This window comes from Pteropus alecto, unplaced genomic scaffold (assembly GCF_000325575.1).
Source record: "Pteropus alecto unplaced genomic scaffold, ASM32557v1 scaffold106, whole genome shotgun sequence".
Classification (NCBI taxonomy): domain Eukaryota; kingdom Metazoa; phylum Chordata; class Mammalia; order Chiroptera; family Pteropodidae; genus Pteropus; species Pteropus alecto.
In genome coordinates this window covers 10,416,609-10,436,797 of record NW_006442103.1, presented here as the reverse complement: position 1 = coordinate 10,436,797, position 20,189 = coordinate 10,416,609, and the positions used below count along the sequence as shown (strand labels likewise).

The window sequence follows — 20,189 nt, the reverse complement described above, 5'->3', positions numbered from 1 at the left end:
CGATCATCAAGTCTTAATTAGTCTTTTAGTGTTTCTTCAAATCCAGATCTGTAAGAAATGCTAGGCCTAACTATGATGTAGGATGGGGAAGAGGGGGAGGGAGAGGGACATAGGTAGTTTAAGTCTAAAAAAGTATCTGAAAATCAAAAAGTCCTGTTAAGGAACTATTTTGTGTTTGGACACTCACCACTCCATAAACAGCCTTACCCACACCAAGCACACGAGTATTCCATTCTTGAACAAATACCACATCTGAGAAAGGCTAGGTCAGACTGATCCATTCTCCAAAATAGCACATCCAAATACAGAAATCTACTTGCTGTGCCTTAAAAATTTGATTAAGTATCAGGCCAATTTAACATGCTATTTTAGAGCACCACTTAAATAGCTCAGTGGGTACAATAGTTGACCCTCTTCCATGTGATACTGAAAACGGCAAAGAAAAGCTCTGGAGCAGAAACAATTTGGGGTACGGTGTATCTACCACCTAGTGGTTAGGTCCGGCGAAAGAGTGAGCTGAAAGAACTTACCAAGAAACCGCAGTGAGCCTCCAGAGAAGAAAAATTGTTGTGTATCACTCATTCAGTTGATCCTAACTGGTATTTTTTACCATTAGAAGCTGAGAAGCATACTTCCACAAACCCACGGTCTATCTACTCAGAGGTTATCCACGGAACTTTGTCTTCTAGCTCCTGAATCAGAGTCACTATTATTCCACTATGACACTAGGGCCAAGGGATGGTGATCAAGACAGTACTCACGGAGTATTATATTTTTTTTAGGCAACACATTTGGTAGGTACTAATGCACCCAGTACCATTCTGGAAAAGATGTATGGAAGAAAACAAGGAAGGAATTCCAATCTGCAGATGTGTTCCTGTCCACAGCGTTATAACACACAAATGGTTCTGTCATTGAATTTTACCGCTTCATTAGGAACGTGCTAGGTACTATAGTCATCACAGCCTTATCTAGATGTTTCTAACTCCGGCCTCCAAAAATCAGAGGTTAGGCTAGAAGTCGTATTAAATGTTATTTCGCATGCCTATCTAACAACTTTTAATTTCTTCAGAAAGGTTTCCTCCTAAAGGTGAAGAACGAGACTCAAAGGTAAATAGCAATGATTGGGGAAAAAAATCATTAAGAAAGCAGAGCTCGGAAGTGAGTAGAGGATTCTTTCTTACTGCTGAGGATTATTTGAAAGGGCCAGTACCCCTCTTCCAGCACACTACCTACTTTCCGAGACATTCCCAAACTTATATAATCTCAGCAGGTCCTCCTTCCCCGTCTCAACTTTCTCAGGTTCTTAGTTTCCCCAGACAGGGCATGAATTTCTAGGAGGAGGGAGTGGGCAAGCTGACTGATCACAGCACACATGTCGCTCCCCCACCCACCCATCTGCTTCTCAACAGTAATAGGATATAACACACACACTCTGCTAGAATCCAGTCCTAGTCAGAAGAAACAATCCTTTCAAAATGGATTCAACTTGATCTTTTAGCAACACTGGTGGGAAGAAGGGGAGAGGCAATGCCAGGGCCCACACTGCTGAGTCACTAAAATGGTGAGGAAGGAACATTAAGCTTGAAAACTCTGCCAAAGAGTGGTTTTACCCTTATCAGTTACTCCCTTATCTTCACATAAAACAACACACTTTATTGGCTTCTATTACCTCCTAAAGTGATCTAGAGAAAATGAGTAATCTGGGCCTCCAACTGCCAACTAGACATAAAATTAAGAGGTTAAAAAATGGCTGCAAGTAGGAAAGAGAAGGACTTTTTAATCTTTTAAAAACCACAGTTTACAACAAATTAACATGACCTTTTTTAACCTTTAATTTTCCTATCTGTATCTCTTTCCTCTTATGTTGACAATCTTGGTCTCTAACAGCAATAATACATTTACTTACTTGCTTTACTCTGTAACACATAATTTCAAAATTATAAGACTAACATTATTACTATTACACTGCACAGTGAAGTGTCGATATTTCATTATGCTTTTTGTCCTTAGAATATATTTCACGAAGGATGTATAGTCGAAGTACTGTGTAATCATTTGATACGTAGTTAGGTTCATTCGTTTATAAGCAAATTTAAGGTTTCTCTTCTTTCCTGCTTAATTTTATTTCTTGACATATAAACATGTCTCCAGAGTTTAAAAGGTACATTCAGAGGAGTCTCACTTCCATTCCTATTCCCCCGATTTTGCTCCCCCTCTCCCCATTTTCATTGGTTTCTGGTTTATGCTCATTTTCGGAAGTAGAAAAAAGCAAATATATATTTATATTCTTATTTTCTCTTTTTTACTCAAAAGGTAGCATGCTAAAATACTCTGCACCTTGTTTTTTTCACTTGGCAATCACTTTGGTTCACAGAGTATAGTAAGAATCAACAATTCTTGAATATCGGGAAAGACAGAGCCAGGTTACTACTGTCCACCTTACATGTTTGTAATAAAAAGTCATTAGCCTGAGTTCGCATTCCTCTTTAAAGCCAATCTTGATTTCAAATGAAACTCACAAGAAATTAAACTGGCAAACCTTGCTGCAAGGTATGATGGTATGTTCTTTAAGATGAAAACTTGTCAACTGCTTATGAATAAGTAAATCTGTATGAGAAGAAAAGGTAACACTGAAAGCAAGCGGTCAGTGGACAGCTCTAGAAGGATGACGAAGTCTCCCTGGCATTTTGGAAGGTGTTCACACAGACTCAGTAAATGTCATATGTATGATGTCTTAGCTTACCAAGAAGGAACAATTCTCTCCTTGATCTGGAAGTCTAGCTTGAGTGAAGCTGAAAGACAATTACTTCTTACAAATTCTTTCACATACTTGCTTGAGTGAATCCCACCCGTAAGTCAGCTCAGCATTTGGGAAGGCCGTATCTAACCAGAAGTGAAAGACATGAAAGTCCTTGCTTAATAGTATCTGGCAAAAAAAACTACAAGGAGCTCCCAATAAGTGGCCACTGAGTCTATGCTGGTCAGCTTTCTGAACTCTAGACCAACACCCAGCAAAGCTTAATGAGATGGAAACCATGTCAGTTTTTAGTCGCCATCCACTGCTTCGCATAAAGTACAGGCTCAAGAGAAGAAAAAGCCATCAAAACTCGACATTAAATAAAATAATCTGACTTTAAAGACTTAATGTTAAATAGTAACTATGTAGTAACATGTATTGTGAGTGGAATGGACCTTTCCGAATCCATTCTGTAGTGAAACTGGATAATTTCAAGTCCAAAGGATAAGGTTAAGTCACTTTAAAGATCAGCTGCAGTTGGCTTTAGTTTCCACGGCTCCTAAAATACAAAATATCAAGCCTCTAGAAGGAGAGACTAGAGACGCAATACATGGACAAGAATCTACCAAAGAAAATCCATCACGTCAAAAACATAACTTTATTTTTCATTCTTGACTTTCTAACTTGAGATGTAGATATTCAATTTTAGATAAAAGTCTAAAATCACGACCTTATACAGCCTGTAAGAAACAAGCTGGTTGAAAGGGAATTGTTGGCTGCAACTTTGGGCTATTTAAAAAGAAGAGCTACTTACTGCTCTGAAATGAATACAACCCGAACCACCACCAGAATATAAGAGTTTCTTGACCTATGACTTTCTGAACAGCCATTTTTGAATGAGTAAAGTGGACAGATACACAAGGATAAAACTCTCTTGCTTTAGACTGTATGGCAAACCAAAAGTCAAAATCAAATTTTGTACAGGAAAAGTTATTTGGCAAATTTTACCAATAAATAATGCTGCTAGAACATCACTGATCTACGTATTTTTCAAACCATTTTTGCTTAAATCTTGGCATACAAAGAACAAGTAAAACCAGCAGTAAGCCAGGACTTTTACTTAAAGTTGATTAGAAGTTTGAAATCCACACTTAGTAGTATTATGAAAAGCAAGGCCTGAATGCCTAGATTTCTGTGGCTTTCCAGTTTAAGCACTCTGCCTCGACATCAGTGACTTGCGTCTATGATTTCCGTCTACTAGAGGATTTATATTTTCAAAACATTTTGGAACCCTTTGAATGCTGGATCTACCCTTCACAGATGACAAAACAGAACAGGGGTGTGGTTACGTAACTTGCTCAAAGCAAATTTGCTACCAACACTGAGATTTTTTTTTAATGCCTACAGCACCTGGTCTTCCTAGGTGGTCTCCCATCCAAGTACTAACCAGGTTCAACCCTGCTTAGCTTCTGAGATCAGACGGGATTGGGCATGTTCAGGGTGGCATGGCCATAGGCTGAGATTTAAAAAAGGGAAAAAATTTCTTTCTTTTGGAACAAGCTGGGGGAACAGAAGCTTTATCCTTTACCTTCAAGGGGTCAGTTTACAGAACAGTGTACTATTGCACTGAAGCCTTCTGAACTTACCAGATGATCATCTGTGAGGTTAGGGAAGGAAAAGAACTCTTTCAGTTCTAAAATCTAGACTGATTTTGGGAGAAATGAAATGATGCAAAGAAATGTAATATTTTAAAGTTGCCAATGAATTGCCCTTAAGAGGTATGGCTGCTTAGACTTGGAGTAAGGAGAGAAGAACAGAGCCCGAATGTGCACCCTGGCATGTCCCTCCACTGTCTTTCGGGGATGGATTGGGGAGAATGCATGGACAGCCTGATCCTGACCACTTTACTAGGAAGAAAGAAATGACCCAACATTTCCTATTGGCATCAAAACTAATTTAGCAATTCCACCTGGATTTATTTATACAAGGTGGTTTTCATTTGTTATGGTTAAAATTACTCAATGACTTTTCTTTCTTTTGGTTATCTGAGAAACTTGCTATTTTTTGTAAGAAATAACCATACTTTAAAACATGCAACAGAGAATGTATTTTAAATGTGCTTTTTAAGGCAGTTTATTTATTCTGTGCAGAACGATAATGGGGAACTTTTCTCTCACACTAACACTTAGCTTTAAACTGAGAATGTTCCACTAAGTTCCTTTTTCTCATCTGCAGTTTGCCACTCAAACGGTACCCACTCCAAGTCACCCTGCATCTTATAACGTGTCTGAAAGATCTAGCAAAGTTGGATTTTTCCCAATACAAAACAAGTTATATTAAATTTGGGGACCCCAAGCAAACTTTTCAAGAGATACATTTATCATTGATGCTTTCCCACTTTCTGGTAACACTTCTCAAACTGAATCTACTACGACTAAAAAAAGTTTTTATAAAGTTAATTTTATTGACGTACTCTGGGTTTAAGTAACATGACATGCAATTATTGAATATTGGTTTCATATCCATGGTAGACATTGAAAGTACTCATATTTTCTTAATGAATGAAGAAAAAAATTCTGGTTATGTGGTTTTGAAGAATAGTAGAATTTTTCTAAGAACTGAGTAGCAGGTTTTAACTAGACAGCTTCACAAGCTGAACAGAACCTCAAAATGGATTTAAACAGTCCCAGGAAGGGAGATCTGAAATTCCTTTGATCACTTTAAAGAGCTTTTTTAAAAACAGAAAATAATTGGTGATTATTTGCCCCTCGATTAAACAGCTTTGGCTTTAATGCATCACTGAGCCAACAATGTCCTTATATTAACAGTAGATTGGAAGGCTTCACAGCAGAAGAGTTTTTCCATCTGCTGGAGAGCAGTTAGGACTGGAACCGCCTAGAGCGTCCTGGCTCCTCTGGGGAAGACTGTGGCTCCGCTCTCCAATGGGCTTTGAGTTTACAGAGGTTTGGCCTCAACAGCCTTGGGTACAGCACTTACTCAGCAATCGATCAGTGCAGGTCTGGAAAGCTCCCCTTAGACCTTCGGAAGAGAAACAAGAAGATCCCTGTAAAGACCACCCTGAAGAGGTCTCGGCCTGTGGTTACACGAAAGATCAGGTTTCATGGAGGTAAAGGCAGAACTGGCACAGGACTTTGCGTGCTCTGTGTGCGCCAACCTTCAAATCTGGTCTCATTTTCTTCTACATAAATCTTTCTCCCAGTGCCCCAAATGAAATTTCATTCATGTTTCTGTAGTGCACATTACACAGTGTACTAACCCTGAGACAGGGTTTGGCCGGCCATTCATTCAAGTCAAACACTAACTTTTCCAGGAACAGATATTAATATTGGTATATATAAAGCAAAGCCTTATCTGCCCTCCTCTCCTTTTAATTCTGAGTTCTATTTGATAATAACACAATAGTCACAGACTCCTTTAGAACGGAAAAGAAATCTTTCTCTGGGTCTTAAATCCACTCATTTTGGCTTACGGAGATAGCTGCCATCCTGGCTACCTGGCTTACCAGCTCAGGTAACTGTCTTTGGGGCTCTGCCCTCCTTTTTTTCCTATCGTCTTTCTCCAATCTCTACTCTCTGGCTATTTCCTCAGCGCCTCAATCAACTCCTCCTGTGACCAACTGTGTTTTGAATCCAGAATTTCACTAAAATGACCTCTTATGATCTTTATAATTTTACTATCACTGTTAGTCTGGAAATTCATAATATGAACTATCGTGTTAAGGAAATCCCTATATTCTGATGTGATTTTTTCATCCATTGAGTCCAAAAAGCTCAGCTAACCAGAAACTAGAGGTGGGCCTGGGGACAGAGTGTCAAAATCATTCTCAACATTTCAAAAAGAACACAGAGTCAAGAAATGCGATTGGTTTAGTGAAGGCCTAGCTAGCCCTTAGAATTTTTCTACAGACACCCACAAGATCTTTGCAATTGCCTTGGCTGTATGAAGAAACAACCCAATCTAGCTATCTAAGAGGTAACAGTCAGAAACACCCAATTCATGGCCTAACTTTATCCAAATCACATTCTCAACTATAGGCAAGCATTCTAGGTTTTTAGCCTGGGGTTCATGGAATGGGCTTCTGGCCGCCAGCTCCACCATGCAAACTGTTATATATATGCACATATTTCTGGACAATGACCACAGCTCAGATAGAGCTCCAAGTCCTACATGATTAAGAACCGCTGTACTAAACTTACATGACCCAAATGATAACCTCACAAGAATATAAGTGCCACAGGATCTGGATCTCTGTCTTGTTCACTGATGTACCCTAAGTACCCAGCACAGGTCCTGGGACACAGGAGGTGCTCAACCCCAAGCTGACAGGGCTGCATGATTTCTGGCCATAGCTTACTCTGAATACCCTGGAAAAGAAGAGTAAGTATAGGTTATTTTCAGGACTCAACATTTTTCCTCAAGGCCAAAGTTATCCAAGGTAGGTGGTAGCTGTATTACCAACCCAACATCAGATTTCATAGCAATGCTGGCCAGCCCTGCTAGATAATTTAAAAGAGTGCTTCTAAATCTGGGATCTTTCAAATTCAAGCTATTTCAAAATGCACATACCATCCCATTTTCCACCTGGCCCTTACCCTCAACCCCTCCTCGTTTGGATTAAGTAGGTCTGGGTTAGGGCCCCAGTAATGATTATTTTGAAACAGCTCCCTTAGTGACTGATACCTTCTATTCCTTTCCACTCCATGAGAAGTACTGATCTGAGACAATCTAAGCAGGATCTGAAAAAGCAAACACAAGCGTACTGAGTTTACCAGGCTCTTGATAAAGCAACTCAAGGAATGCAGGGAGCAAATGGGTTAGCTATGTCCTGTTTGGAGACAAATAAGGCAAAGGAAGTAGAAATTCTGCCTTTAATACCAACTCCATCTGTCAGGTACAATCAACCCATCAGAGGGATCCGCAAGGGTTTAGAACATGACAGAGAGCTTGTCTGAGGAAGAGACTGTATTTTTACAATAGCTTGGTCCAAACTCAATAAAAATTGGCAAGGTGCTCTCATTCCACACATGCCCAGCACTCAGCTAATCCCCTCCCTGTGGAGTCAGAAAAGAATGTGCAGAATTCCAAGCCCTCTACTCCCCAGATAGGAGGGGCTCCTTCCCCTGAATACAAGGGTTGAAACTAATCTGGTCAACTCTAGTCCTAATTACAAACTAGGTAGAGAAACGAGGTGCCACCCAGCATGAGTGCGCGCTCCTGACCTTTGATTCCTAAACAGCCATTATCCCATTAAAAGCCAAGCCTTTGCCAACCTCAATTCATTCTCAACTGGCAAATAAGAACAGAAACCACCCCCAGAGTAATGTTTCCCTCTTGGAAATCCTGGGGAAGGGGTGCAATAGGGTCAGTCCCTCCAGCTTGCTTTTTAGAACACCATGTTCCCAACCAGCTCCGTCTTTTCTGTTACAAACCTGAAGTAAACAGATTCTACAGCAGCTACAAGTCTGTTACCAAGGCCACTGTATTGATCAGTATAATTAACATTCACAATTCATCTAATCCAGCATGACAAGCCAGCTGGGCTGCTCTCCATAGAACTGAACATTGGGAATCTTCATGTCTTGCTTGCTAAGAAGTCTGGTGCTCTGAAACTGGGTACTAAGTACTCAGCGCTGAATTAGAAATTGGCACCCACCTACCTGGCCACCCACAGGAAAATGAATTAGTTGCCAGAACAACTGAACACATCTGCCATCTCTCTGAAGCACAAAATTCTGAAGGTCTCCTTTTCCCCTGAATCCTGCCGAGGTCACATACTTTAGGGAAACGTCACACACAAAACCCTCAGTGCCAACTAGAGCCTGAGTTCCTGGTGAGGACAAGCACTGGCCCAGTTCCCAGAAGGTGTACTTCAGAGACAAGGGCACATATAGCTTTTGAACATTAAGCTCAGCCTTTGGTTCAGAGCTTGTCTGAGGGGCAGCTGGGGTTGTCAGATGAAAATAAGAAGTTTTCTCGGCACTGTTGAGCAGAGCTGTTGTTATTACTTCCTGGACTCCAACACACATTCTAAAATGAAACTGTTCAACTCGCCACTGGTCCCCAAATCTCAAACACCCTAAGAGGAAGCTTCTGTTCCTTAAATCAAGAGCATGTGTAAACCAGAATACCAGTGTCAACTTTGGGCAATGTCCCTAATGTTAAGAGTTTAAAACTTGGTGGGAAATTCAAGTTACCTTTTCCATCATGTCCAAGGACATCCCTAAGATTCTAGCCTCCTGCCCTGTGGTTCTCATGCTACCAGGCTAAGAAGCTAGTCTCTTCCCTTCCTCTGACTTCTGGCAGTATAAAGGGCTCTACACTGGATACTAAAATACTGGAAATTCTCATCAATTTCTCACTTGGTACTTCATTATCACCCATGTGGGAGGAGTCTAAGAAAAATAACTCCGGCCAACTGAAGGGGAAAGTGAGCCAAAGTCACAAAGCGAGTCCAACTCACTTTCTCCTAGGGATCATCATCTCACAATGTTTTACTCAATAAGCAATTACTGACAGTATTATGTGCCAGGCACTACATACTACACACGTGTGAGATATGGTCATTACCCTCAATATGTTTGGTCTAGAGAAATCAAATGAATTAAATTCAAGCATTAAGTCAGTCCTGAAAATAGTTTGAGAAGTACTACACTGAAATCAAACCTATATATGAGAGACACAGGGGAGCAAATTACTTTGTTTAGTTTTGATATTCAGTCTAGTATGTGAGCTCCCACTCTAAACTCTCCTATGGAACATTTAGAATCAGCTCTGGAGCTTTAGGGGCACCCACAGTTCAGATGAAGGGCAGTAGAGTTTAGAGTACAAAACCCCCAAAGTCGCTGGTTTCAGTGTGCCTAAGTTCCTGAGTTGAACCCTCAAGGCACTTATAATGAGTCTCTTGGGAAGCTGAGGAGCATCCCAAAGAGGGGGTGACAAAGAACACCAACAACCTCAGCTTTGTTCCAAGGACAAATTTCGAGCTGGAAATCTACTCTCAGCAGTTTCTGGATCTGCAAAGGAACAAGATATTATGGCTTAGAGGCCTGCCATTCTAAATCAGGGTTTTTAAGCCCAGGATCCATGGATGAGTTTCAGGGAGTACCATACATCCTCTGAAAGTGTATGCAAGTCTTTGTGCTCCTAAATTTTCCTGAGGAAAGATCCAGGATTTTCATAAGATTCTTAAAAGAATCTGTGACTCAAAAGATGAAGAACCATTGTTCTAGAGTCTCTAATCCAACGAATAGCTCAGGAGTAAACCCTCAAAACTGGCAAAAGAGACATCTGCTTAAGTTCTCTACCTTCCACAGAGCTCTGTCTACTTACTGACCTCTCTTCTGAAATCAGAAACAGAGACACAGTGTGCACTTTGAAAATTCAAGGTGAAAAGCTCTTTTCTACAACTCTCAAATAAAGGTGTCACGAGAGCCCATAGGTTTTCTTCACAGCTTCTGAGGATGGAGATGGGGTGGAGGTGGTCAAAGAGGACAGAGCAGAATCTCTGTTCTACTAATTTTCCCGATAGGTCCCTTCTATCTATCTATCTATCTATCTATCTATCTATCTATCTATCTATCTATTATTTATTTATTTATTTTTATTTATTTTTTTCGATTTCAGAATCCAAAGATAATGAGAACATGTCGCAGTGCAAAAACTTTGACTTGAGGTCAAGAAAGTCCCAGGGGGAAAAGGATACAGTAATTCCCACTATGCCCATGGAAACCTGTGCCCTAAAGCTTCACCTTAATACAATTAAAGTACTAGAAGAGTTGGAGCCATTTATTAAAAACAGCTACAAATCATTATTCAAAGCACAGGGATACGAAAAGCTTCATTCAAGAGGCCAAAATGAAGGAAACATGGTTACACTGATCTCCTCCAGGCCTTTAACCCCTTCATTCTGCCACTCACCAGTTCACCATCCAACTCAGAGAGCTGTGCACCATGCAGATCAGCACATTAGCATTTTCCTTGGCACCTTGAGCACACAGGCTCAGTGGGATTCCAGTGATGCCACTGCACACACACAAGTTCGGGAGAGAAGAGAAAAATACATCAACAACAAGGCTTAATCTGGCTGGGCAGTTCTTCAGATTGTAAAGAACTATGCCAAGATGAACAGCATGGAACAGTGAGCAATCTTCAAACCCTACTGTTTAAGCCTCATTCTAGCACACAACTGAGTACAGGGTGTCCATTTTAAAAGAAGTGAACCGGTTTGGGCTGGTCAAGGAGAACATTTTAAGCCCATTAAACTCTACAGGTTGAATACAGAGGCACATTAGCTGAGGCACTGGAGCTTTCACAGCAAGAAAGCAGGAGCAAAAGAGACAAATGGCATATGATTTCACTTATATACGGAATCTAAATAAACAAAACAAATGAACAAACAAAATAGGAAAAGACTCATAGATACAGAGAACGAAGAGATGCTTGCCAGAGGGGAGGGAGGTGGGGAGATGGGCAAAAAAAAATAAAAGGGACTGAGAGATATGAACTCCCAGTTATAAAACAAGTCATGGAGATGTAATGTACAGCACAGGGAAAACAGTCAATAATGTCATAACCATCTGTACAGTGACAGATTACTAGACTTATCGGGGTGATCACATCGTAAGGTATATAAATGTTGCATCACTATGTTGTGCACCTTAAACTAACATTGTATTTCAACTATAGCTGAAGAAATGAAAGAAAGCAAGCGGAAGCATGCTCAGACAGTCCTAGATTTGTGGATCTGTCAAAGGCCTTTCCCATCTCTTCCCCAGCACTCCAAATACTACCTTTTACCAGTAGCTCATTAAGCTTTTACTCTGTGGCCTGTTTGGGCAGTAAATGATTAACCTCACTATATATTGCTAAGCGGTACCAATCATTCATTATAAACATTCTGAGATTAAGGCATTTGATGAATCCTTTATAAAAAGTAAACAGAGATAGGAACAAACATGAAACCAGTCTGAGTGTCAACAAAGACCAGGGTGTTCCACCCTAGTTCTGTAATTGCTGTGGAGTAAAGGCCACACATATCTGCAGGAGAAAATCAGTTATATATAATTAGGAGCAGGCTGTTTAGAACAGAGAGAAACACTGCCTGGGGGAGGGAGCTGCAGTACATAGGGATGCAATCCGAAGGGGACTATATAAAAAGATAAAGTCACAGCTCAGAAGAGTCTTTAGGATAGTTTCATATAATTTAAGGATTCTAGTTTGGGAAGATTCCCAAACTATTGCAGATTGAAGAAATACACTCCTGGACTCAGCTAGCCTGGTGTCTGACAATGCCCACATTCTGGGGGTACACTGTGTGGAATAGGGGATGAGGTGGCAGAGTGGTCAGGTAGAGCATATCCCATTTCCATCACAAGCTCTAAGTTCTCCCATTGTCTATGTACCTTCTGGTAATCAACAACTATTTTAGTGTTCAACAGGTGTAAGCTCTACGCAAAACAACATTCTGTCAGGGTTGAAAAGACATTCCAATAGCAACATCTTTATTTTGGCTCTTAAAGCATATTTTTTAAAAGCTAAGGCATTTTTCAGAGTATAAAGAGTTACTCATTGAACAGCATTGGGATAACAGGTATAAACTAGAACTGTATCAGGCAAACCAGGATATATGGTCACCGTAGATATAGAGAAATAAACACACTAAGTGGTATCTACTAAATGCCAATCCCCTGGCATATAAAATGAGCTATTACTATTGCTCATTTTATAGATAAGAAAATGAAGGCTCAAATTCCATGTCCTTGATCACTGTGATATGCAGTCTCAAAGAACTTAAAAGTGAACTTAAAAATGACAGGTCACCTACAAAGAAATAATTAGAAAGACAACTGACTTTTATTTATTGATAATTAAGGATAAATGAGGCAATGGAAAAATACCTTCAAAGTGTTGAGAAAAATAACTGTCAACATAAAATTGTGTACCCAGCAAAACTATCTTACAAGAATGACAGTGAAATAAAGTCATGTACAGATAAAAGGAAGGAAGAAAATGGAGGCTCAGACAGGTTAAGCCACTCGTCCAAACTCACATGGCTATCAGATGGTAAACCTGACTCCAAAAACCAACTGCTTGACTTACATTGTGCTACTACTCACAGTTTTAGGAAAAAGGGAAAGTTAAAGAGGTTTCACCTAACAGCCAAGCAACAGTGAGATAGCAAGAGAATTACCGGAATGAGTCAAAGGGAAATATGGACTCAGAAGAGAAAAGGTGATCATAATTCTGTGTGAATTTTTAACTGCTTGTCATATGCAAGGCACTGATAGTGTTGATGAGTTGGAAAGAAAATTTGTGGTAAGAATCGGTCTTTAACTTTGGATTCTTGGATTTCAGGTTGAAAAAACTCTGGTCAATACGAATGAGTTGTTCTTCATACATGATGGGTGCTTTCAAACCACCTCAATATAATATATTATGAATTATTACAACCAGAATGAGTGGCCCTTCTTTATAAATTTTAATACTCAGATTCCCAAACTGGAGAAACAGACGAGTATAAATGACTCTCTTTCACTGGCCAGTTCCTTTAAATAACAGCCCCAAGAGGGCATTAAATTGCTTGTTTATAGACCATACTACGTGAGGTGGCAGAGTAAACTTATTTAGTGTCACAGACAACTGAAGGTTTACATTCAATGTACCAAAATACATGAAAAACTTTATAAGCAACTTTATAAGATTATATTGGTTAGCACGCACTGGATCCAAATGATACCCACCAGATAAAACAAATGGTACACATTTGTAATCTTGCCGGCAAGGGATCTAGACCATGAACAAAATGCTCTGTTACAAGCTAAAAGTCTAAAGGAAGTTAACACAAAGTGATATGGAACCTAGTGTTGAACTAACTAAATAGAATCAAATAAGAAAAAGAGAGGTAACCAGTATCTGTGGAGAAATCTAAACAAGATAGGATCTTTTTACACGTCTGACTCCTTTTCAAAGACTGCCACTAAAACAGTAGCTGCTCTGAGAATCGCGAGATACTAATGATGTGGAGAAGAAACATCAACCTATCAAATCTCTTCTCAATGACTCTTAAGAAGTGCTGGTATAAATTCTAGAAAACTGCACCAAGAATTAGCCATAACATAACCATAAAGAGGACCATCCTGGACTCCACCCAAAAGGTTTAGTCCTCACTGGAGATCTACCTGGTATGCCTACTGAGCCCCAGCTTGCTCCTTTGATGAATCAGTGCTAGATATGCTTTATTCGAAGGAAGAATATCCCACGATGAAGATCAAAGTAATTTTTTTATGTGTGTTTTCTCCTTTTCCCTCCTATGCTGGTGATAAAGGTCTGACCGCACAAATCCTAAGTCAATGCCTTAATGTATCACTCCAGAGAGTCCTCTCAAATGTTCAGAAGTGCAGAGAACAGCATATGTCCTGACAGGCCTGCCAGAGAAGAAACATATCTTCTATCTCAGGAAGTTTCATCAACGAACTAGAGATTGAGGTTTACTCTATGAAAAAAAAAAAAAAAACAACTCGATACAATGTCAATTTCTAAAGGCCCAAGGAAGCTATCAACCCTGCAACACAAAGTAGCAGAAAAAGAAGGATAAATACCCAGTGATTATGGGGAACTAGCTGACTTATTTGGTTCCACTGACAACATTAAACAAGGATCCTCTTTAGCTGTAGTACAATGTACATTACCCCTACAACTCAAGGACTCCTTCCCTCACCCACAATTTCCTGGCAATACCATCTGAAATCACCAGTGCCATCCCTGAACAAACCTTACCACAGGAATCACATTATAGCTATTAATACTGTCCCATGAAAATTTCCTTTAGAACTTAGTGTCAGCACAAGTTGTCGTCCTGAAGAATTGGTATATATTATTTCCTACGTCTGCTAACGGGAAGCTGGGATTCCCTTTATCCTTGGGCTCCTAGGAAGCTTAGAGTTGCATATGGCGATCAGCCTCATCAACTGTCTTAGCCCTCAGGGTTAACCATTTTTTCTTTCTTTCCACAGTTTTGATTTCCTATCTATAGTGTATGTGCCGTTATAAGCAGCTCAAATGCTCACTAAAAAGAGGGAATGTAATAGGCTAATAGACTTATTTTTAAAAATCACTTTTTCTTAGTTCCATACCTTTGCCTAGCTCCACTTGTTGCAAACAAAAAGTACTTATTTGGCAGATGAGGAAACTGAGGCACAGAAGCTCACTTGCTTAAGGTGGTACCCATTTAGTTGGCTTCTTGACACCCAGATTAAGCCTTACATCAAACCAGCAAATCCTATTATCTACATAGTACTGTGGTGGATCCCGGGACATCCGAGTAAGTTACGATATTAGTTGTGGAATCTCGTATCTCTGCTTTTAATTGATGGACATCCACTCTTCCGCAAAGGAAATAAAATTTTACCAGTTACACTGGAATCTGATCTGAGGACCATCAAGGTCACTCTGAAGTAACCTACAGCCTCTGACTGGCACCAGAAATGTCCTCATTTCCCACGGGGCCCCAGGGCTTGGAATGACCCAAGAATCACTTGGTCTAGAGCCACATCAGAATCCTTACAGGTAAAAGACAGCACCGTCTGAAAAGGCCTTTTTCTCACACCATTCAGTACACACCCAGCTTTATTTCTTCTCTTGCTTTTCTCATGCTTTCTCACGCCATCAACACACGGCAGAGGTACAAAAGTGACTTAGGTCATAACGTCCACTTCAGCTGAAAGTTCTGAAAAAAAACAGATCGCCTAGTACTTGCTGCAACTTGACCTTGACTAGCGCTCAACCAACTCATTAACTAAATGTCTTTTATCATTCACTAGGCGAAGGATAATTAGTCATCATAAAGCACTTTAATACAAAGTGCTGCGTAAATGCTAAACAATAAAGCTCAGAAAGAGCAAGATTAATATGAAACACAGGGAAACATTTACCAGCAAATGGAAACTTACACGGGGTCTTCCCACATTCCTAGCAGAGATAGCTTCTTTCAGCTAACAAAATATGAGTCTCTAAAATCATTAGCACTTGGCCTGACAATAATACACATTAGCAATATTTCTCCTGGGAAGAAAAGAGGAAAAGGGATATTTATTCCTTGTAGGCAGCCATACAGATGTCTGAATTACTAGTTAGGCAGGTGGGCAATTAATATTTGAGTACCCACTATATGCCAGGTATGGAGCTAGGCACAATGCATACAACGTGAACAAGTGTTCCTGCACTTGCAAGAATAAAGGTTTACTAAAATAAAGGCAAGTATAAATAAAGGGGCCTAATCTCTGAAGCAACCAGACAAAGGGGTATAGGCTAATGGGGAGAGAAGAGTTCAGGGAGTTAGGGTACCAGGGTTTTCCCATTCTTTCCAACTCGTAATAGGTACTATCCTTAAGGATTCTGCTTATAAAGTCTGTAACTGTGTCTCCAAATAGTACAGATTACTAAGGGTTACTGCCCAACAAAGCAGTCAGCTGAACTGAGAGCACTAAAAATAAGGTTAATAAGACTCCCTGGAATCAAGGGTTCTACCTTTTTTAAAGGCATTCTACTAGTGAGATCTTAATTTTGTGGGAAAATGGAGTTAAAGCACACAATAGTGACCTGTCTTTTCAATCCTGCATTTGATTTTGGGAGTGGTAGATTAATTTCCTTAAAAAAAGTAATCTCTCCCACTTATGACAGTTTAACTAGTTCAAGTGTAGGAGCTTCAAGGACTGTAACTATTCCTGTAAGCCTGGCTTTGTTCAGCTTATACAAGCACTGCATCTATCAAACACTGTAGGGTGGAAAAGCCTTGAAACACACTGTTTTTATACAGGAGGGAAATATTTATCCAGTTTTTCACTGGTTTCAGAAAGGTCACTTCTCTGCAAAGGTTTTCTGGTCTACTGTTAACTGGATGCCAGGTATGTGGAAAGTCAAGACGTGGTTGGCAGCATATGCTCAGAAAGCACGAGGGATCCCAATTCCGCCACTCGGAGAGCTAGTTAGACTGAAACCTCCAAAGGCTGCCATTTAATCTTCCACGGCAAGAGAATCAGAAGGGCGTCCTCTGAGCTCAACCGACTGCACAATAGATGAAACTTGTTCTGCCTCAGTAAGTGCAGTCAAGAATGAGCAATCGTTCAGTACCACCCACCCCTCCAACCCACCCTAGCTCCCTTCTCAAGGGAACTCAAGCGATCTATTCACACGACACTATGATCAACCTGTATCCATGAAAGTGTCTGCTGTGAGCAACCTCCAAATGTTAATTTCTTACATGAGTCGAAGCAACTGGACCGTAGGTGAAAATCAAAGTTTTATTTTTCAATCTCATGCTGCCCTCATTGCTTTCACCGGCATAAAAGGGCTAGCTAGCTAGCTCCACGCATTTTTTCCTCTTGTCTCCAAGCTAGCACGCAGTTGTTGAATAAACCGGCCACTGCTAAGATTTGCCCAAAGAAGCTCTACCGGACTTACCCACTCACCCGAGGGGAGATTTTCTGTATATCCCTATCCCCTGGGGCTGGCCAGAGGGGTCAAATGAGGTGGTTCACCCCTTACCACTCCCGTCTTCGAGGCCCTTCATCCAGGAAAAGTCAGGGGCAGATTTAAAGCCCGGCCCTGTCGGGTTTCAAAAAGATTCCGGAGGACTAGGGCCGAGGGACAAAGGAAAGTGAGGTCAGAGGCGGCCTTTCCACCTCGGGATAGGCCTGGGAACGTTCACCCGCCACCCCTACACCATCTCAGTCTTGCCCGATCCCATGAAACCTCGCCCCAGAAGTCGCGAACTAGCTGGAGCCCGGGACTCGCTCGCGCCCCTTCCGCGAGGCCCCAGTCCGGGCCCCCACTACCACCCAAAGCCCCCGCACCTTCTTGGGCGCCTTGGTGACGGTGGCCATGAAGGAGTACTTCTCGGCGTCCTCAATCTCCTTGGCCTGCTTCAGCTCCTCCCCGACCCCGGGCAGCGGCATCGCGTCAGGCATCGTGCTTCACGGGCAACAACAGACTCCCTCCTCATCCCTTCCCTCCCCTTCCCCCCGTTTCTTCACCACTGATCTTCCTTTGACAGTATACTTTCCAATAAACATTTCCTATGTTTGCAAATACAAACTAGGTTCCAGAAAGTGCGTCTGGTGCGGAGGTGCTGGGGCCGGCGCCTCGTCCTTTCGGCCGTCCAGGACAGCGGGACAGCGACAGCAGCGACAGGAGCCCCAGGAGCAGCACAGAGCTCCGACCGGCCCGCGCCGACACCTCCGCCGCACGCACACACGCACGCAAAGTAAGGGTAGAGGGCGGTGACGCCACGTCGAGTACTGGCAGCTCTGGGAGGGGCAAGGGGCGGGGCGAACGGCGCTTGGTCATGACTTCATCACGGTGGCCTGGGCCGCCGAAGATCACTGGGGAAGCTCCCAGAGTGAATCGGACCCTATGCGCCGCCAGGTGGCACCATCAGCCCTGCAAGCGGCGCGTCGTTCCTGCAGGGACGCTGCTGCTCTGGGGGGTCTTTGGGCTGTAGGGTTCCTGTCAAGGCCTCAGAAAGGCGTAAGGCGGAGGTGCTTGGGAGCAAAGACCAGAAGTCCTGCAGCCAGTCCTAGGAAACATCGGGGCCCAAGACAGCCCACTCGCTCACTGCCCCTTCCCAAAGGGCAGTGTTTGCTTCTTTGACTCCATAGAAGTGGGAAGAACAGACACAGCAAGCATAACCCTTTGTGACCTCCTCCACCAATGCCTCCGCTGGGCCTTGCCTGTTTACAGACCTTTAGGCCGCAGAGCTGATGTTATCTCACCATTGGGACAGGGCTAATGGGTCAGAGGGTGGAGAGCAGGAGGGGGGTGGGGGAGTTTCCAGACTGAATGACTTTCCTATTCCACGCCACCCCACCCCCCAACACACACACACACGCCTTAGACTGTCAGCGCCCATTGTGGCACCTACGGCGTTGATGGAGTATTCACATGCTTTTATTGGGCCCTACCATGTTGTGTCGCTGTGCTAGGCCCTGGATAGTAAAAATACATGTGATGCATTTTATGTTTTGCAAGTCTTAGTCCAGCTGGAGAGGCAGAGCCTGTTTGTCTCTTAATGTAACTTAATGTCAGCTGAGGTAGCGTGCCCTTTGAGATTCAGGTGACATTGGCTTCAACTCCCATGTCCTGTGGAAAGTCCAGCACCCTCCCCAGGATTCCTGTGATTACGGGGGGTACTTCAATTTCGGGCGTTAATCTCTGTCTCTAACTTTCTGCTTCATCTGCAGTTTTATTCACTATTCTGGTCTTGTGACCGTTTCTTTAGTTCCTGCTGTCAACTCACATAGGGAACACAGCCCCTGTTTCTTCCAACCCCTACCCCCTATTCCAAAACCACAAAAATAATGCTGTAACGTGTAGCGGAACTTTTAATGAAAATTCGTTGGCCCCATGGGGACGATTACATGACACAGCAAACATTTAAAATCACATTTCTGAAATGTTCTGAAAAGTTATTTTGGCTCTCTGGTCACCTGGGACTTCTCACTAGCCACACCACCCCACAAAGCTTCCTGGCCCATTGTGTCTAATCTAGCTTCCTCCTGTTACTCCCTTCCCATCCCTCCACCTCAACTCTCTTCCTTGATTGACCCTAGAAAGCCAAATTCCTTTCTACTAGGCTGCGTGGTAAAGTCTTCCCGGTGTTCTTTTCCTAAATTCTCCTCCTCAAGCCCACCTTTTTGTTCTCAGAAACCTACCAGGTCTCTGATAGGGCCAGTTCTTTCAAGAAAGAAGTTGTGGTTTGAAGTGACATTTTCCCCACTGGCTTATGTTCAAGATTGGGAAGAGTGTGAAATACTTGCCTCTGGGGCCCTGGAAGTCTTAGTCAGAGAAGCACGTGTATCAACCACCCAGCCCTATGAGGCCGTCTATTTGCAGCAGCCTGTGGAAGCTCCTGGAAGGATGCGCTTCCGCCTATCCTGGTCTTGAACTGTTAGGATTCTCTCATTTTTCCTCGACTTCCCTCAGAGGTATTCCTGTAGCAGAAGGGACAGAGAGTTTGAGAACCAGAATGTCACCGTTCTCCTCATCTCCCAGCTAGGGACAGGGGCCACCCTTGCCCACCCTTTCTGGGACATGGCTTAAAGTAGCTTTCATCCTGTGGATTTATCCAAACTGTCCTCAGAGCCCAGGATCAGAGCTGCCTGCTCAGAGAGCAGAGGCAGAGCCCGCTGGAACAGAGGTGAAACTCCACATCCTTTGAATTGGAAAACACACGGCTTAAGTTAGCTTATTTTAAATACATAAATGAACGAATGAATACATACAGACATACATACATGCGTACGTGTGTCTTGCCTTTGTATTAGATTTTTTAAATTCCCATTGTCCGAGAGCTTAGTCTCTGCCCTGTACGTTAGCATTCTGACCATGAGATTCCTTGAGACTGAGGTTCAGCCTTTCTTTTACTCCTTCTGAA

At 42.2% G+C, this 20,189-nt stretch overlaps 1 protein-coding gene and 1 pseudogene across 2 annotated transcripts in view; both read right to left on the bottom strand.

The window, feature by feature from the left end:
* Positions 1–17,738, bottom strand: part of AHCYL1 (adenosylhomocysteinase like 1) — a 34,074-nt gene extending 16,336 nt beyond the window's left edge. The window contains exon 1 of one of the 2 annotated variants that reach the window (XM_006919613.3): positions 17,611–17,738. In XM_006919613.3, coding sequence (XP_006919675.2) covers positions 17,611–17,724 — 114 coding nt within the window. In that variant the 5' untranslated portion in view covers positions 17,725–17,738. Of the gene's footprint in view, positions 1–10,678; positions 10,765–17,610 lie in introns of those variants that run through there. The other variant, XM_025052220.1, reaches the window with a different exon arrangement.
* On the bottom strand, positions 4,139–4,257 carry LOC112469191 (annotated as a pseudogene).
* Positions 17,739–20,189: the final 2,451 nt, after the last annotated feature.